This window comes from Mobula hypostoma, chromosome 9 (assembly GCF_963921235.1).
Source record: "Mobula hypostoma chromosome 9, sMobHyp1.1, whole genome shotgun sequence".
Taxonomy (NCBI): Eukaryota; Metazoa; Chordata; class Chondrichthyes; order Myliobatiformes; family Myliobatidae; genus Mobula; species Mobula hypostoma.
In genome coordinates, this window is record NC_086105.1 from 5,199,219 (window position 1) to 5,217,715 (window position 18,497).

An 18,497-nucleotide genomic window follows, 5' to 3' on the forward strand; every position below is an offset into this window, starting at 1 on the left:
TCTCATGATGCATATGTTCTATACAGAAGACTGATTTGGGATATATAAATTCATGAGAAGCATAGATAGGCTCTCTAAAACTAGACAGCTTTGGTAAAAGGCGAGAGGGAGGAGGTTGAAAGGGGATCAGAGGGGTAAATTTTCACATACTGCTCCAAACCTCATCCAACTCCCTTGGAGATAGCAAAGCGCCAGATTGCTCAATCAGCCCCAGAACACACCATCAAAATGTAAATCACAGGTTCCAATCACATGCAGCTTAGTAATAGAATCATATTAGAAAGAAGAAGAAGTAAAAGAAGTAGTTCTGTTAACTGTCAGCTGGACGTTGCCTTTGGTTGCTTTGTTCACTAGCACCATCTTGGCCATCTCAACTGCCATTCATCTTGCCAATCATCTGCATTAGCCACAACACTACCAATCTTTTTATCAACAGCAAACTTACTAACCCACCCAACTACATTTACATCCAAGTCATATATATACATCACAAGATGCCATAAAGCTGGAAAGAAAAGAAAGTTTATGAGGACGTCAATGGGACTTCAGGAGCTGATTATAGAGGGAACTTGAGCAGATTGGGACTTTATTGGACTTCAGAAGGATGAGGGGTAATATTATAAATTCATGGGAGGCATAGACAATGTAAAAGTGCATATCTATTTCCCAGGGATGGGGAACCAAGAACTAGAGGGCATAGAATTAAAGTGAGAGGGGAGAGATTTAATAGGAACCTGGTAACAACATTTTTACCAGAAAGTGCTCAGTGTATGGTATGAGCTGCCAGAGGAGGTATTTCAGGTAGGTGTATTAGCGACATTTAAAAGGCATTTGGACAGATACATGGATAGGAAGTGTCCAGAGGGATATAGGCCCTATGAGGGGAAAGAGGACCAGCTTAGGTGGAAATCTTGATCAGCATGGATCCATTGGGATAAAGAGGCTGTATGACTTTATGACTCTATGATGACCTTTTTTTCTACTGTTCTTTCTCTATGGGATGTATCTGTAACCCTTGGCCCTTTCTGAAACCTCCTCATAAAGTCATAGAGTCATACAAAGGATATTTGGCCCACTGAATCCATGCTGACTACCAACCATCCACTCACACCAGTCGGTGACTTTGGGGATGTAGAAGGTAAGCTACTCCCCGATGGATGAGCGAGCTAGCCTTCGAAGTGGTCTGGCAGCCACAGCTTTTCGAGAGTGTGCTTTGAGTTCTCATCACCTCCCTAAAGTTCACCAGCACGGCTCTCTCCCAGTCACCCACTTACTCCAGTGCTGTGATCTTCTGCGCCAGGCTGACCATCACAGTGAAGAGCCGGAGGTCTATCAATCCATCGGTGACGCGGTAACCCAGGCTCTCCAGTATCTGCGAGAACATTCAAGAAACATTTTAGCGTTTAAGAATCTCTTAGATAGGCGCATCAATAATAGAAAAATGGTGGGCAATGTAGGAGGGAAGGATCAGATTGATCTTAGAGTAGGGTATAAAGTTGGGCTAAGGGGACTGTATAGAGCTGTAACATTTTACAGTCTGTAACAAGGTAGACCTCAGAAAATGTGCACTTAGGAAGAAGCAGCAGCAGAATGGTTATTCTTGGCACACGGCAATTCTAAAACACCTCAAGATTAGAGGAGATTTTAAAAGTTCAAACCTGCAAAGAGATGCCAATGGCAAGACCAGCCTGTAATTAGTTCCTTGGGCTTGTGTGGGGAGCCGGAGAGCATTGAGCTCCAAAGTTTTTAAGGGCACCTGAATCAGTTAATTGTTGTATAATGAGAGTTCTTTGTGTTTTTTTCTCAGCTACTTGCTCTTTGTAATGCGGTCTCCTGGTGCTTTCTGTTTAAACTAGTTAAGTTTATCTTGATAGGCTTGGGGATACTGTGTTACTTGCATTACTTAAGCGGACGCCCAGTAGCACTAATCACGGGGTCCTAGTTTTGAGAATGTTAAGTCTTACAGGGTTGTTCAGCTGAGCCAACAATGTACGTTTAGAATTCTTATGATTAATTTCTGGTTGCCGTCTCTACAACAAAGTCCGGCTAAATCAGCCATAACAGAATGGTGGAGCCATTCACCATATTACTGCAATATCACAGGCATACGTCATGAAATTTGTTGTTTTGTGGCAGCAGTAGAATGCAACATATTTAAAAAACTATACATTACAATAAGAATATATATATATAAAATTAAATAATCAGTCAAAATGGGAGCTAAAAATAGTGAGGTATTGTTCATGGGTTGATTGTCTGTTCAGAATTCTGATGGTGGGGGGGAAGAAGCTGTTCCTAAAACATTAACTGTGTGCAACTTGATGGGCCGAATGATCCAATTAAGTTCCTATATCTAATGGTCTAAGCATGCAGACAGGCCCTTCTGCCCATTAAGTCTCCGTCAGTCATCAAACACTCTTTGGCACTAATGCCTGTTTTTCATTTTCATTGTCTCTCTGGGTTCTCCCACCCACATTCACACCAGGGTCAATTTGCCATGCCCAGCTAACCTACAGGTCTTTGGCACATGGAGGGCAGCACGATAGCGTAGCGGTTCGCACAAATGGTTTACAGTGCCATCTGTAAGGTTGGGCTTCAATTCCCGCCGCCGTCTGTAAGGAGTTTGTACGTTCTCCCCGTAACCACGAGTTTCCTCCAGGTTCTCCGGTTTCCTCCCACATTCCAAATATGTACTGGTTAGTAAAAGTTAATAAGCTGTGGACATGCTAAGTTGGTGACACTTGTGGGCTGCCTCCAGGATTATCCTTGCTGATTTGATTTGAACGCAAATGGTGCATTTCACTGCATGTTTTGATGTACGTGTGGCAAATAAACTAACGTTTAATCTTTAAACTGGGCTAGCAGAAGATCCCCATGTGCTCACTGGGAGAACGTGCCAACTCCACACAGGCAGAACCTGAATCCAGGACTCTGTCACTGAGAGAAGGCAGCTCGATCAGCTGCATCACTGCACCAAGTAAAGGAGGTGAACTTCTTGTGTTCCCGTAGCTTTCCCAGTTGAGGTGATCGGAAAGTATCCTAGATTACCTTCCACCTGATGTCACAGGGACACTTTATCAGGAAAAGTGATAGGGATTATCAAATTAGCAGCTATCCAAATGGAAAACAGGCTTTTCCTAAAGGTACTGAATAAGAAACTGGGTGCATGGAGTGTTCAGGGAGGGGAAGCGCCTCTGGTGAAGGGGCTTGTCATATCCAATTTGGGACAGCTCACTCAACTTTGGTCCCCACCAGACACTCAGCTCTCACCTGTGGCTCCAAGTAGCTTTTGTGTTTGACAGCAGCCACTCCCCAGTACACCGCTTTGACAAGTGTGCTAAACCAGGTGAGGGTAGGCCTCATATCCTGGTGAGATAGGAACATGTCTGTCCTAGCATGCAAAGTCAGCTCTGGTGAACTGGGCAGATGAGATCTACAGTGAGATCCAGTGGCGAGGAAGATGGTCCTACAACGCTCCATGGAGAGCGACGGGCATGACAAGGCACAGAAGAAGTCATGGTCATCCACAGCAACCAAGTAAGACCACAGTTGTGATGGTTACTTGTACCACTGGACCCAGACTTCCGTGGACAAGGAAGTGGAACTGCCCCTGTCGTGAGCCTTGTGGGCCTTTGCCTGTAGAACGTTGGGCTTCTAGGTTTCTTGAGCACCTGCATTTACTAATTGTTGTCTGAACTGGAGTCGTTAAGCCCTTGTACTTTCTATTTATTCTTGTCAAGTTAATTGTGACTGGCACGGGTTTTCTGTATTCTGTGATTATTTAATGCAAACGCCTGTTTAGTGCTTGTTGTGAGGTTCTTGTGGTGAGAATGATTTCTCACAGTGTCGCTCGGTTGTGCCACCAACGTCCTGTTGGGAATCCTATGTATAACCTGTTGTTTCTGTCTCTACATGGGACTGTGCTGTTCCTCCAGACATGGGTTCAGACATTGCCGGCACTCACTGTGACAACAGCTTTTCCAGCTTTTAAATACTCTCCCGCACGTTTCCTGTCATCGTCGGATACAGCGGACAACCACCATTGCATAAGAAATTAGCAACCATTAAGGCTAATTACACGTCCCATTGCACATTCCCAATACTATTGAAGTTGCACATAGAGTTCATTTTAAATTGTTCAGGTGCGTGTGTGTCTGTTGGAAAATAGGAAGTTTTTTGTTTCTTTTGTGAAGTGCTGTTGAGGAATAATCACAAGGTTGGTGTGGTGTATAATGGCCAAACAAAGCCAGGTTCAATTTCCCGACTGCAGCTTGGCTGACTGACCAAGTTATGGTATAATCTTTGGAACACGGAACACAGCAGTCAATAATTCAACTGTATATCAGACAAATTAGGCCAAACATGTGATAGGGAAGATGCAGCCTGAGACCAAAATGTTCCAAGGTGGGTTTGCTGGGGGGTGATTGTTGGAAGAGATTTTTAAAACCAACCCAGATAAAATTAAAGTGATGGAGTGGACAGAGATTCCTGTTCTGTGCTGTATGTTTCTATGACTCTGTGATTCTAGACTGCCTACACTTCTCATTGCCTCAGTAAAGCAGCCAGCACAATCATCTCAGATATTCTCTCTTCTCCCCACTGCATCAGGCAGAAGATACAAAAGCCTGAAGGCATGTACCACCATACTCAAGGAGAACTTGTGATAGGAATAGGAATCAGAATCATAATTAATATAACTGCAGGAATTAATCTGGGATTAGTGTAAATAAGTGCTGATGGTTGGTGTGAACTTTTGTGTGATGTTTGTACCTATGTGCTTGTGATGTTGTTGTGAAGTTTTTCCCTGTGCCTGTACCTCACCTTACCTGTGAACACATCATTAAACTTCACCTGAAGGGCTTCTTTCTGTGTCATATCTCCATGATCTATCTAAAACCAACGATAGTTTTTAAATCCAGCAAAACCCTGTCCCCCCTCGAAGATTTCACCCCAACCTGGGGTTAAACCCAACCGCATTAACTGAAAGGTCCATGGTAGGGGTCCATGGCATAAAAAAGGTTGTGAATGCCTGGTCTACATAAATGTCAATGTAGCATTGAGGAAAGTCCTACCTTTCAGATGACATATGTGTCAAAGGATATATTAGGTCTGAACCGCCGCTGGCGTTTAGGGCAGCAATGAAAGTCCTCTATCTCTGGCGGTGTTCAGGGCTTCCTTTATCATGTCAGTAGCTCAGTTTTCATTGCTGTCAGTCATGCAAGTCCCAGGTGGAGACTCAGGAATACCGTCACCTCAAATGTAGAAGGATTCTTCATTGCTCTTTCCATAACAGTCTTGTTTGACCAGTCAGGATTGTTAGCCCTGAGCGGAACCTCCAAACCTGGAGGACCAGTGGACCACTCTTAGTCTAGCCTCTACCCTTTGACCTGTTTGGCAAGGGTAACCCTATCAAGAGCCAAAGAATAAAACTCTGACTCCAGCAAACAATGCTCTCCAGGTCACCGAGGCACACAGGTCTCCAAACCCAAGGTTGTGGTCCTCTTGGAGGCCCCATTCCTAAAGGTGGACAGTTTCCTGCTGAATATTTATACGTTTCGCAACAGACATAACATTCTGGATGAACTCAGCAAGTCAGGTAGCATCTATGGAAAGGAATAAACAGTCAACGTTTTGGGCCGATATGCTTGTAATCAACTCACAAACAACATGGTCTGCAGATTGCTCTGCTGAAACTGGCCGACGTGCTTCCTAAATCACTTCAATAGGGTTTTATGGTGCAAAAGCTATCACTGATTTTAGATAGGTTATAGAATCTTAGAGATGTAAGTCAAATGTATCATCATGTGCATACTTCACTGGCCATGAGTTCCTGAAAGGTGCTACACAAATGCAGTTTTATGATGAGTGAGTGAATTTCGTCCAGTAGTATCATTTCCCAGTTACACGAGCAGGATATTTTGAAGTACCTTACGCATTGGCAAATCTAGCTGAGTCATGAACACAAGACTAATAGACCATAAGACCATAAGACACAGGAGCAGAATTAGGCCATTTGTCCCATCAAGTCTGCTCCACCACTCCATCACAGTGGATTTAATTTCCATCTCCCCCTCCATTCACCTGCCTTCTCTCCATAAACTTTAACGGCCTGACTAATCAAGAACTTATCAGCCTCCACTTCAAAATATATCCAATCACTTGGCCTTCACAGTAGTCTGGGGTAATGAATTCCACAGATTCATCATCCCCTGGCTAAAGAAATTCCTCCTCATCTCTGTTCTAGAGGGACATACTGGTCCTAGCCTCCCCCACTGTAGGAAACATCTTCTCCACATCCACCCTATCTCGGCCTTTTAATATTCAATAGGTTTCAATGAGATTTCCCTTCATTCTTCTAAACTTCAGTGAATACAGGCCCAGAGCCATCAGTCACTCCTCATAAACGTTAACACTGTCATTCCTGGTTATTTCCGTGAACCTCTCCTACACCCCCACAAAACTGCTCACCATACTCCAGGTGCAGTCTGACCATTGCCGTATAAAGCCTCAGCATTACAACTTTTGTTTTATATTCTAGTCCTCTTGAAATGAATGCTAACATTGCATTTACCTTTCTTACCACCAACTCAACCTGCGAATTAAACTTTACAGAATCACGCACGAGGAATCCCCATTTGCTTTGCATGTCTGATTTTAAAAATTACTCATTTTAAAAATAGTCAATGCCTTTATTGCTTCTACCAGACTGCATGAGCTTACACTTCCCTACATTAATTTCTGTCTACACTTCTTTGCTCATTCTCCTAATCTGTCTAAATCTATGGGCAAACTTTCTGCGTCCTCAACACTATCTGCCCCTCCACCTCTTTTTGTATCATCCACAAAACCATCAATTGCATCATCCAAATCATTAGTCATAGTCATAGTCATACTTTATTGATCCTGGGGGAAATTGGTTTTCGTTACAGTTGCACCATAAATAATTAAATAGTAATAAAACCATAAATAGTTAAATAGTAATATGTAAATTATGCCGGGAAATAAGTCCAGGACCAGCCTATTGGCTCAGGGTGTCTGACCCTCCAAGGGAGGAGTTGTAAAGTTTGATGGCCACAGGCAGGAATGACTTCCTATGACGCTCTGTGTTGCATCTCGGTGGAATGAGTCTCTGGCTGAATGTACTCCTGTGCCCACTACATTATGTAGTGGATGGGAGACATTGTCCAAGATGGCATGCAACTTAGATAACATCCTCTTTTCAGACACCACCGTCAGAGAGTCCATTTCCATCCCCACAACATCACTGGCCTTACGAATGAGTTTGTTGATTCTGTTGGTGTCTGCTACCCCCAGCCTGCTGCCCCAGCACACAACAGCAAACATGTCGCACTGGCCACCACAGACTCGTAGAACATCCTCAGCATCGTGCGGCAGATGTTAAAGGACCTCAGTCTCCTCAGGAAATAGAGACGGCTCTGACCCTTCTTGAAGACAGCCTCAGTGTTCTTATAATGCAAAAAGAAGTGATCCCCAACACTGAGCCCTGTGGAACACTACTAGTCACTGGCAGCCAACCAGAAAAGGCCCCCTTTATTCCTATTCTATGCCCCCTGCCAGCCAGCCAATCTTCTGTCCATGGTAGTATCTTTCCTGCAATACCATGTGGTCTTAGTCTAGCAGCCTCCTGCGTGGCAAGGGTGAAGATTGCGCTGTAACATTACATCATTGAGCTTACTCTGGTTCAGTTGCTGTTCGCTGTAAATGGCTTGAATGACAAATTCTTCCTTAAATGTGTGTTGACCCAGTGACCCACAGCACCTGCCTGTTAGCAGGCAGAAGACAAAAGCGAATCCTCACCCCCAATGTGAAGCAGCCCCAGGTAGGGTCTCGGAAAGTACGACTCTGCATAATGGTATTGAGCGAAGGAGTGGGAGTGTGGGGTGAAGGACCGTCTACTTACAAAAACAGAATGCCTCTTAGCAGCTGTCTTAATACAATTACCCTGTAAATATAAATTTCCTCCGAATCGGTGAGTGCTCCCAATGGAGCCATTTCTTTCAAAGCTGTAACTAGCTCCGCACAGAATAAGTAGCCATCATTGTTGTTATCCACCTGAAAAGCAATTGGGGAGAGACAAAGAGCTGACATTAAGGAGGTTGAACCAGGCACAAAGAACAGACCCAGGTATTCTACACAGTATGCAAGACAAGGGCTACATTGAGTTTAATTACATCCAGTTAAGTGAGAGAAAGACAGAGAATTCACCCTGGGCGGCTACATAGCTATTTACTAACCAGATGAGGCCATCTCTATCAACATTTTCTGCTGTTCCTCTCTCCCTCAGCCCCTTCAGCCCAACTGGTCCATGCTGACCAAGATGCCATCAAAGCAAGTCGCATTTGTCCATGTCCCTCCAGGTCCACGTAAAAACATGAAACACTGGAGGAACTCAGCCACTCAGGCAGCAGTCATGAAGAGAAATAAAGAGTCGGCCCTTCAATTTGAGATCCTTCTTATTTATTCCTCTCCATGGATGCTGCCTGACCTGCTGAGCTCCTCCAGCATTTGATGTGTGTTGCTCGAGATTTCCCCTCCAAGATTTGGAAGCTTTTGTCCCTCAGTGACCTGCAGAGCTACGCTGGCTGGAATCGGGGCCTTGTGCTTTGGCTCTTGGTTGGGTCACCCATGCCAAACAGGTCAAAGTGTAGAGGCCAAGCTAAAAGTAATCCACTGGCCCTTCAGGGCTGGGGGTTCAGCTCAGGGCTAACAACCCTGACTGGTCAAAAAATTGTTACGGAACCTGCAATGGGGAGTCCTTCTACATCTGTGCATGATGGTATGACCTTCATTGCTGGCCTAACTGCCAGCAGTAAGGATTTAAGCTCTAGGATTCCAGCATCTGCAGATTCTCTTGTGTTTATGATTTACCTGCCAGAGTGTCTTTTAAACATTGTTAGTGTGCATGCCTCAACCTGCTCCTCTAACTCATTCTACACGCCTACCACATTCTGCCTGAAGAAGTTGTCCCTCTTGCTCCCTTTAAATCTTTCCCTTCTCACCTTAAACCTGTGCCCCCTAGTTTTTGAACCCCAACCCAAGGGAAAAGACTGAGCATTTTGTGCCCCTCATGATTTTATGCACCCCTGTAAGATCACTTCTCACTATGCTCTTCTCCAGTGAATCTAGTCCTAACCTGCCCAACATCTCCTAAACCGAGTCCCACAAATCCTGACCACACCCTTTTTCCACTCTGCTGTACATTTGTTGTTCATCTGAACCAGTCTCTCTGAAAGGCCTAGACTGAGTGGATGTGGAGAGGATGTTTCCCATAGTGGGAGAGTCTAGGATCAGAGGGCACAGAAGGACGTCCCTTCGTATAGAGATACAGTGTGGTACAGGCCCTTCCAGCTGCCCATGACTTAACCCTCGCCTAATCACGGGACAACTGACAAAGACCAGTTAACCTACCAACTGGCACATCTTTGGTCTATGGGAGGAAACCAGAGGACCCGGAGGAAATCCATGCACACACAGGGAGGAATGTACAAACTTGCTTACAGAGGACACCAGAATTGAACTCTGAACTCTGATGCATCAAGCTGTACTAGTGTTGCACTAACTGCTATGCTATCATGGCACCCCACAAAGATGAGAAGGAATTTCTTTAGCCATTGGGTGCTGAATCTGTGGAATTCATTGCCACAGACAGCTATGGAGGCCATGTCATTGAGTATATTTAAAGCAGGAGGTTGATAGGTTCTCAATTAAAGGTTATGGGGAGAAGGAAGGAGAATGATGTTGAGTGGGATAGTTAATCAGCCATAATGGAATGGCAGAGCAGACCCGATGGACCAAATGGCCATATGCTCCTATTGCCTCTTTGAAACTATTTCTTGCAGATGTTTATAGCAAATAGAGAGGCCATTTTGCCTATCGTATCAATGTTGACCAGAAATGGACCTTAGGTTACTCCCATTTCCCCATCTCGGTATGTTCTCTTTAAGCTTTAATCAAGGACTATACAAGTTGTTGAGAGTCCATATTTTGTATTGGATCATTCTCCAAGATCATCACCTTGTCATGGTGGACAGGCTTGTGAGCTCCTGAGATTCCAAGTGCAATGCCTTCTGGAGCTTATTTCTGCTAGGGTCACCCATGGTGGTAAGGTCTAGGGGTTAGTTCCGGACAAACAGCAATCCAAGCAAGACCTCAATGCTGGAGCTGGCAGGGGATGATGATATATCACAATAGCAGTGAAGGGTCCCTAGTTGTGTTGTATTCCAGGCCACTGGACCCCGATTCCGATCTGTTAAGGACTCTGTGGTGGCTGCCCATGCATCAGTCTCACCACATTAAACAAAGTCACACACGTGCAGTCTCCATGGAGAGAATCCACCCTCATGTTCCAGATTAAGTCACATGGTGACGAGCAAGTGGCTAAATATGTGAGCCCTCTGATTGTTTGTCATAACTGAAACACTCCATCTCAGACAACATTCTGGTAGATCTCCCTTGTACACTCTCCAGAACCACCAAGCCTTTCCCCAGTGTGGTGTCTTTGGCTATGGAGGCTCTAATTTATTTAGGGATACAGAATGGAATAGACCCTTCGGCCCTTTGAACAGAACTGCCTATCAACCCTCCGCTTTAACCCTAACCTAATCACAGGATAATTTACAACGAACAATTAAACTACTAACCAGTACATCTTTGGACTGTGGAAGGAAACTGGAGCACCCAGAAGAAACCCATGCATTCCATACAGAGGACCTACAAACTCCTTGCAGAAGACGCTGGGATTGAACTCTGAACTCCGCACTCTGAGCTGCAATAGGGTCGCACTAACTGCTACCCTACCGTGGTGCCAATGTGTGAAATTCCCTTTCATCCACCATGGAACTACTGTATGATTTAGTAACATGTCCTAATGGTCATTTTGACTTGTATCTCCTTAGCTGTCAAATCTTTTGATTATGTCACTAAAAAGCACCCTGGGATGTTGAAGGAACTTTGTAAATGTGAGTTCCTGAATGTACTCGAGTTTTAACTGTTGATATTTTTGCAGGATACTGGTCTGCAGCCATGTGAAGAGAGCAAACCCATCCATAAAAATATGCTTTAATACCTACCTCCTGGAATTTCTTCTTGTACAATGCCAAGTCCTCTTGATTAAAGATGCAATACTTCTCCAGAAAGTTCACTGCGAAAAAGAGAGAGGGAAAGAGAAAGAGATTGAGAAGAGAGCGGGGACATAGAGAAAGAAAGAGAAATCAGAGACACATAGAGAGAGGGATAGGGAGGGAGCAAGACAGAGGTGGAAGTAGAGATGGAGATGGAGATGGAGAGACAGGGAGAGTAGAAGAGACAGAGGGAGAGGGGGCAAGGGAGAAGGGTGTGAGAGAGAGGGGGCGAGGAAGAGGGAGAGGGAGGAGAGAACACACAGCATTAGCTGTTTTAATCATTCAGTCATCAATCTCAGTCATAATTAACCCTGCAATTAGTTGAAGATTGGAAAGGTAGATGACTGTAGAAAGGCAAATTCCCAAATCGAATGGATATCCAACTCAATGGTTTTATAGTGTCATAGAGTTACACAGCATGGAATCAGGCCCCTCAGATTCCTGGCTGTCTGTCTGTATCTTGTTTTACGGCGGTTGGCATCCAGCTTAATGGTGCATTACCGCCACCCTCTGCTCCAGAATGTGCACTAGACATACATTCTAAATCCCTTCACCCAATCATGCGCGCGCGTGCGCGCGCACGCACACACACACACACACACACACACACGCACGCACACACACACATACACACACACACACACACACATATATACAAACCTACACCACCCTCCCATCTTTGACCATCCTAGTATCCTATTCCTGTTTATTCGTCATATTCTATAAAAAACCCTTGTACCCCTTAAAAATGCTAAAAATACCCGGACTTGTGCTCTCTCACCCATGCCCAGCAACCCTTTTAATGTGAATTCCTGCATCCCCAACTCCCTTAATTTATTTCTCATCATCTCTCTCTGTATCCCATACTTGCTGCAACTCAGAACTACATGTTCTACTGACTCCTCTTCCTGACATTCCTCACACAATCCTGTCTGGTGTTTCCCTATCATTTTCAATGCTTTGTTTAATGCACAGTGCCCCAGCCTTAACCTAGTCCACACAATTTCCTCTCTTCTGTTTCCATTACCTACCCTAGTAACTGCAACACTCTTTTGTATTTGATATAAATGTCCCCCTTTCCCCTCCCTGTCCCATCTTTCTTGCCACATTCGGTTGACTTTTTCCCAGATTACACACTTAACCTCTGCTTTACTGATACTAATGTGCATTTCCACATTTTCTTTCTTTAATGCCCTCTTTGCCAACTCATCCACCCTCTCATTCCCCTTCACCCCTACATGTGCTGGAACCCATAGAAATTTTACCTGACCTCCCTGATTTGCAATTCTTGTAACTAACTGAAGGACTTCATAAAGTACATCTTGCCGACTGTTTGTGTGAAAAGACCTTAAACTTGCTAGAACTGAGGATGAATCTGAACATATCAATGCTTTGGCTTGTCTGGCTTTCTGCACCCATTGCAACGCAACCAACACTGCCAGCATCTCCACTGTAAACACCCCTAACTTATTAGATGTTCTTCTGCTGATTCCAATTTCTTTTGCTGGTATTACCACCCCAAACCCTGTCACTCCTGTTTCAGGTTCCTTCGCACCATCCGTATAAATGTGAGTATAATCACTATACTTTTCCATCACATGACAGTTAAATGCATTTACCAAGTCTGTTTTATATCTTTCTTTCCTTTTTACCTCTAACAAATGCCAGTCTATGTCAGGCCATACAAGCTTCCATGGAGCTACAACCGGATAAACTACTAGCTACCATATTGGCCCGACCCTATTGGCTCCTTATCCTATTGGATCCCTATCATATGGCTCCCTACCTTATTGGCTCACTATCCTTTTCACTGCCTATCCTATTGGTTCCCTATTCTATTGGCTCCCTATCCTATTGGAACCCTAACCTATTGGCTCCCTAGTCTATTGCCCCCCTCTTCTATTGGCTCCCTATCCTATTGGAACCCTAACCTATTGGCTCAGTATCCTGGATCTCCATCTTATTGATCCCCCATCCTTTATGTCCCATATTTTGGCTCAACATATAATTGGCTACATATTCAAGTAACTCCATATTCCTTCGTTTTTCTATTCTATTCACTTCCAATCCTTATGGTATCCTATATTGTCTCCCAGCTTATCAGCTCTTAGCATTAGCTTTCTATCTTGCTGGTTTCCGATGTTTGTTCTTAATCTTAACGCCTAACTTTGTAGCTTTTCTAACTGATTGCCTCCCAATGTTTATCCCCTAGTCCTATCCTGAACTTCAGGAAGGGGAAGTCCGGAGAACATGCATTAGTCCACACTGGTGGAAAGGGTAACGAGCTTCAAGTTCCTGGATGTTAATACCTCAGAGGATCTGTTCTGGCCCCACACATTGATGCAATCATGAAGAAACCACGCTAGTGGCTATACTTCATCTGGAGTTTGAGAGATTTGCTGCATCACCAAAAACTCTTCCAGATTTCCAGACGTATGGTGGAGAGCATTCAGACTGTTTGCATCACCGTCTGGTATGGAGACTCCAATGCCCAGGATCACAAGAGGCTGCAGAAGCTTTTAGACTCAGTCAGCTCCATCACGGGCACTAGCCTCCTCACCACTGAGGACATCTTCACAAAGCAGTGCCTCAAGAAGGTGGCATCCATCATTACGGACCCCTATCACCAGGACATGCCCTCTTCTCATTTTCAACCATCAGGGAGGACGGTCAGGAGCCCAATGACACACATTCAATGTTTTAGGAACAGCTTTATCCCCTCTGCCATCAAATTTCAGAATGCTCCATTTCTGAACGGACCAAGCATTAGGGTTAGGGTTACCTCACTATTCCTTTTAGTTGCACAATATATTTAATTTTGTAATTTATTTACTCTCTCTCCCTCCCTCTCTCTCTCCCCCTCCCTCTCTCTCTCCCCTCCCCTCTCTCTCCTCCCCTCTCTCTCCTCCCCCTCTCTCTCCCCCTCTCTCTCCCCCTCTCTCTCCCCCTCCTCCACTCCCCTCCCCCCCTCTCTCTCTCTCCCTCTCTGTCTCTCCTCCTCTCTCTCTATCTCATCAACTGTTTATTTTTTCTGTAGGTGCTGCCTGACCTGCTGAGTTCCTCCAGAATTTTATGTGTGTTGCTTTCATCCTTAACCTATTACCTTCTAACTAACCGTCACCTATCCCAATCAGACCAACGTTCTTTCTGTCTGTAATGATACCTGGAGTTATTATTGTATTGATTTTTACTTATTTAGAATTGACCCTTCCAGCCCTTCAAGCCACTCCACCCAGAAATTCCCGACAACCACAATTTAACCCTTGCCTAACCGTGCAGGACAATTTACAGTTACCAATTAACCTATCTCGTATGCCTTTGGACCGTGGGAGGAAACCAGAGCACCCAGAGAAAACCCATGCATTCTCTAGGGAGGATCATACTAACCACTACTCTATCACGGTGCCTAGAGTTATCCATAACACAAAAGAGATACAGTTCTGGATATTCAGAGCAACACACTGACACACAAAATGCTGGAGGAACTCAGCAGGTCAGGCAGTATCTGTGGAAAGGAATAAACAGTGTTTCATGGTGAGATTCTTCATCAGGACAGAAGTTTTAAGGAATTAGAATTACCTTCTTATTGAAACAAATTATCTTTGCTTTGAAGCATTCTCTAAACCTGGAAACTTTAAATACAGTGGGGAAGGGAGAAAGGTGCCTAACATGTTAAAGTCGGGAGTTGTTAAATGGTTAGAGCGTATGCCTCCTATATTGGGGGAATCTAGCACCAGAGGGCACAGCCTCAGGATAGAAAGACACTCCTTTAGATCAGAGATAAGGAGGAATCTCTTTAGCTAGAGAGTGGTGAATCTGTGGAATTCATTGCCACAGATGGCTGTGGAGGCCGTTATCGGGTATATTTAAAATGGAGGTTGATAGGGTCTTGATTAGTCAGGGCGTCAAAGGTTACAGGGAGAAGGCAGGAGAGCGGGAATGAAAGGGATAAAAAATCGGCCATGATGGAATAGTGGAGAGAACTCATTGGGAAGGATGGTCTAATTCTTTCCTGTGTCTTAAGGTCTTAAAGAATACCCCTTTTAAAAAAGAAGGGATAACTACACAGTTTCCAAAAGGTCTGTGTTTTTTTTTAATTGAGTCCCGTTCAGTTGATTCTCTGTTTTAAATTTAATTCCCCTCCCCCTCGCCACCCCCTGTTCTCAGTTTGGAGACAGCTGGCAAAGGACTATCAAACAGTTTGCAATCAATTGAGAGTCACTGACTCCATCTCTTTCAATAATAAGAAGCTTTTTTTTTTGTTCCAGAGGCCGGCAACCTTATCTGTTCACCCGGCTAGTTTTTATCTTTCTGTCTTTGCTTGCAAATCCTCGTGGATTTATTGCAGATGTTCCAAGCTCAGTTAAAATAAGATTACAAGCCAAGATGCTCGACAACCCTGGGTTAGAATGCTGAGTGAATCCGGTGGGAAATTAGCCAGACAAAAGAGGCAGTCGGGTGGGAAATGAAGGGAGGTTCATTGCTCAAGGACTGTGACCGGCCTAACACTCTCAATTTCTTCTCATCAACCCTCGTGACAAATATTATCAGTTGTAACACACACAGAATGCTGGAAGAACTCAGCAGGCCAGGCAGCATCTATGAAGGGGAATGAACAATCGATGTTTTGGGCGAGACCCTTCATCAGAACTGGAAAGGAAGGTGGGGTGGGGAGGCAGAATAGGAAGGTGGGGGTAGGGGTAGGAGTACTGTACAAGCTAGCAGGTGATAGGTGAGAACGTGTGAGGTAGAAGGTGGGTGCGTGGGGAATGAAGTAAGAAGCTGGGAAGCGATACGTGGAAGAGATAAAGAATCTGATAGGAGAGGATAATGGACCATGGCAGAAAGGGAAGGAGGAGAGTCACCAGAGGGACGTGTTGGGCAGGTGTGAAGAAGAGAAGGTGTAAGGGGGAACTAGAATGAGAGAAGTGACGGGGGTGGAGGGGGGGAGGAATAACCGAACAGTAGAAAAATTGATGTTTAGGGAGGAAAGGGGCTTGGTCTTGCTTTTGTTGTTAGTTACTTGCTGTGTTCTGTTTCGTTGTGCTCTGCCAAGAACTGTGGGCATTGTGGCATCACTTGCAGGTTGCCCCCCACTGCACATCCTGAGGTCGTGTTGGTGTTAATGCAAATGGCGCATTTCACAGTACGTTTCAACATGCTGGTGATAAACTCATCATCCGAGTCTGGAGGGTTTGCCTTTTTCAATGTACGACATATTGGTGTCAGTCTCAGGGTTTGCTCAATATTGGAAATGGCATGTCTGTCTGGAGACTCAATGTAACATAACATCTGAAGCTACACCTTCAATGGAGTCACAAAGTTATAAAGTACAGAAACAGGCCCTTCTGCCCAACCCTGCCATGCTGACCATTTACTACACCCGAGGCTTCTATTCACAGAGGGTTAGGGTAGGATTTTAATCCACAGCCTTTAGAGGAGTAAGTAGAAGACCCTACGGGAAAGATATCGATTAGATTGAAAGAGGACGGACAAAACTTACAAGTATGGTGCCAGACTTGGGATACTGGCATCTACACCCACAGATCCTTCAAAGTTACCAGAAGACATACGGTGTGCTGACCTTTACTACTCAGGGGATTGAGTTCAAGAGCTGTCAGGTAATGTTGCAGCTCTATAAAACCCTGGTTAGATCACACTTGGGATGTTCTGTTCCGTTCTGGTCACCTCATTACAGGAGGAATGTCGTAGCTTTAGAGAGGGTGCAGGGGAGGTTTACCAGGATGCTTCCTGGATCAGAGAGCATGTCTTTGTGAAGACAGGTTAAGCAAGCTAGGGCTTTTTTCTTTTGAACGAAGGAGAATGAGAGTGACTTGTTAAAAATGTACAAGATGATAAGAGGCATAGACAGAGTGGACAGCCAGAGACTTTCTCCCAGAGTGGAAATGGCTCATATGAGGGGTGGAGATACGTCTGCACGAAAGGAAGGGTAAGATGTTCCTTCCTTCTGTTAACCTGCAGGTTACCCTTGGGCAAGAGGTAGCACCTGCTTAGCGTCTCTGATCAGGGTCACGTGAAGCCATGGAGCAGGTGGTGGATGCTTCTATGAGAGGCTGCTACATACCAGCAGTCCTGGTTATACAACTACTGATTCCAGGCAGAAAAAGCCGCCGAGTATTGCTAATGGCTGGGGTCACCCATCTTGTAAAGTCACTGACCAGAAGGAGACAATGGCAAATCACTTCTGTGGAAAAATTTGCCAAGAACATTCATGGTTAAAGACGGCATGGCACATAATAACAATGATGATAATTTTAAGGTGATTGAAGGAAAGTATAGGAGGAATGTCAATAGACAATAGGTGCAGGAGTAGGCCATTCGGCCCTTCGAGCCAGCACCGCCATTCACTGTGATCATGGCTGATCATCCACAATCAGTATTCAGTTCCTGCCTTATCCCCATAACCTTTGATTTCACTACCCTTAAGAGCGCTATCCATCTCTTTCTTGAAAACATCCAGAGACTTGGCCTCCACTGCCTTCTGGGACAGAACATTCCACAGATCCACCACTCTCTGGGTGAAAAGGTTTTTCCTCAACTCCGTCCTAAATGGCCTACCCCTTATTCTTAAACTGTGGCCTCTGGTTCTGGACTCACCCATCAGCGGGAACATGCTTCCTGCCTCCAGCGTGTCCAATCCCTTAATAATCTTATATGTTTCAATCTGATCCCCTCTCATCCTTCTAAATTCCAATGTATACAAGCCTAGTCGCTCCAATCTTTCAGCATATGACAGTCCCGCCATCCCGGGAATTAACCTTGTGAACCTACGCTGCACTCCCTCAATAGCAAGAATGTCCTTCCTCAAATTTGGAGACCAAAACTGCACACAATACTCCAGGTGTGGTCTCACCAGGGTCCTGTACAGCTGCAGAAGGACCTCTTTGCTCCTATACTCAACTCCCCTTGTTATGAAGGCCAGCATGCCATTAGCTTTCTTCACTGCCTGCTGTACCTGCATGCTTGCTTTCAGTGACTAATGTACAAGAACACCTAGATCTCATTGTACTTCCCCTTTTCCTAACTTGACTCCATTTAGATCATAATCTGCCTTCCCGTTCTTACCACCGAAGTGGATAATCTCACATTTATCCACATTGAACCTCATCTGCCATGCATCCGCCCACTCACCCAGCCTGTCCAAGTCACCCTGCATTCTCATAACATCCTCCTCACATTTCACACTGCCACCCAGATTAGTGTCATCTGCAAATTTGCTAATGTTACTTTTAATCCCTTCATCTAAATCACTAATGTATATTGTAAACAGCTGCAGTCCCAGCACTGAGCCTTGCGGTACCCCACTAGTCACCGCCTGCCATTCTGAAAAGGACC

The 18,497-nt window shown here is 44.8% G+C and overlaps 1 protein-coding gene across 8 annotated transcripts in view; it reads right to left on the reverse strand.

The window, feature by feature from the left end:
- The window catches only part of LOC134351471 (uncharacterized), a 191,333-nt gene that overhangs the window by 30,856 nt on the left and 141,980 nt on the right, over positions 1-18,497 (reverse strand). For all 8 annotated transcript variants that reach the window (XM_063057653.1, XM_063057657.1, XM_063057652.1 and 5 more), the window contains 3 exons: positions 11,091-11,161; positions 7,963-8,073; positions 1,275-1,372 (listed from right to left, as the gene is read on the reverse strand). In XM_063057653.1, the coding sequence (XP_062913723.1) occupies positions 1,275-1,372; positions 7,963-8,073; positions 11,091-11,161 (280 nt within the window). The remainder of the gene's footprint in view (positions 1-1,274; positions 1,373-7,962; positions 8,074-11,090; positions 11,162-18,497) is intronic.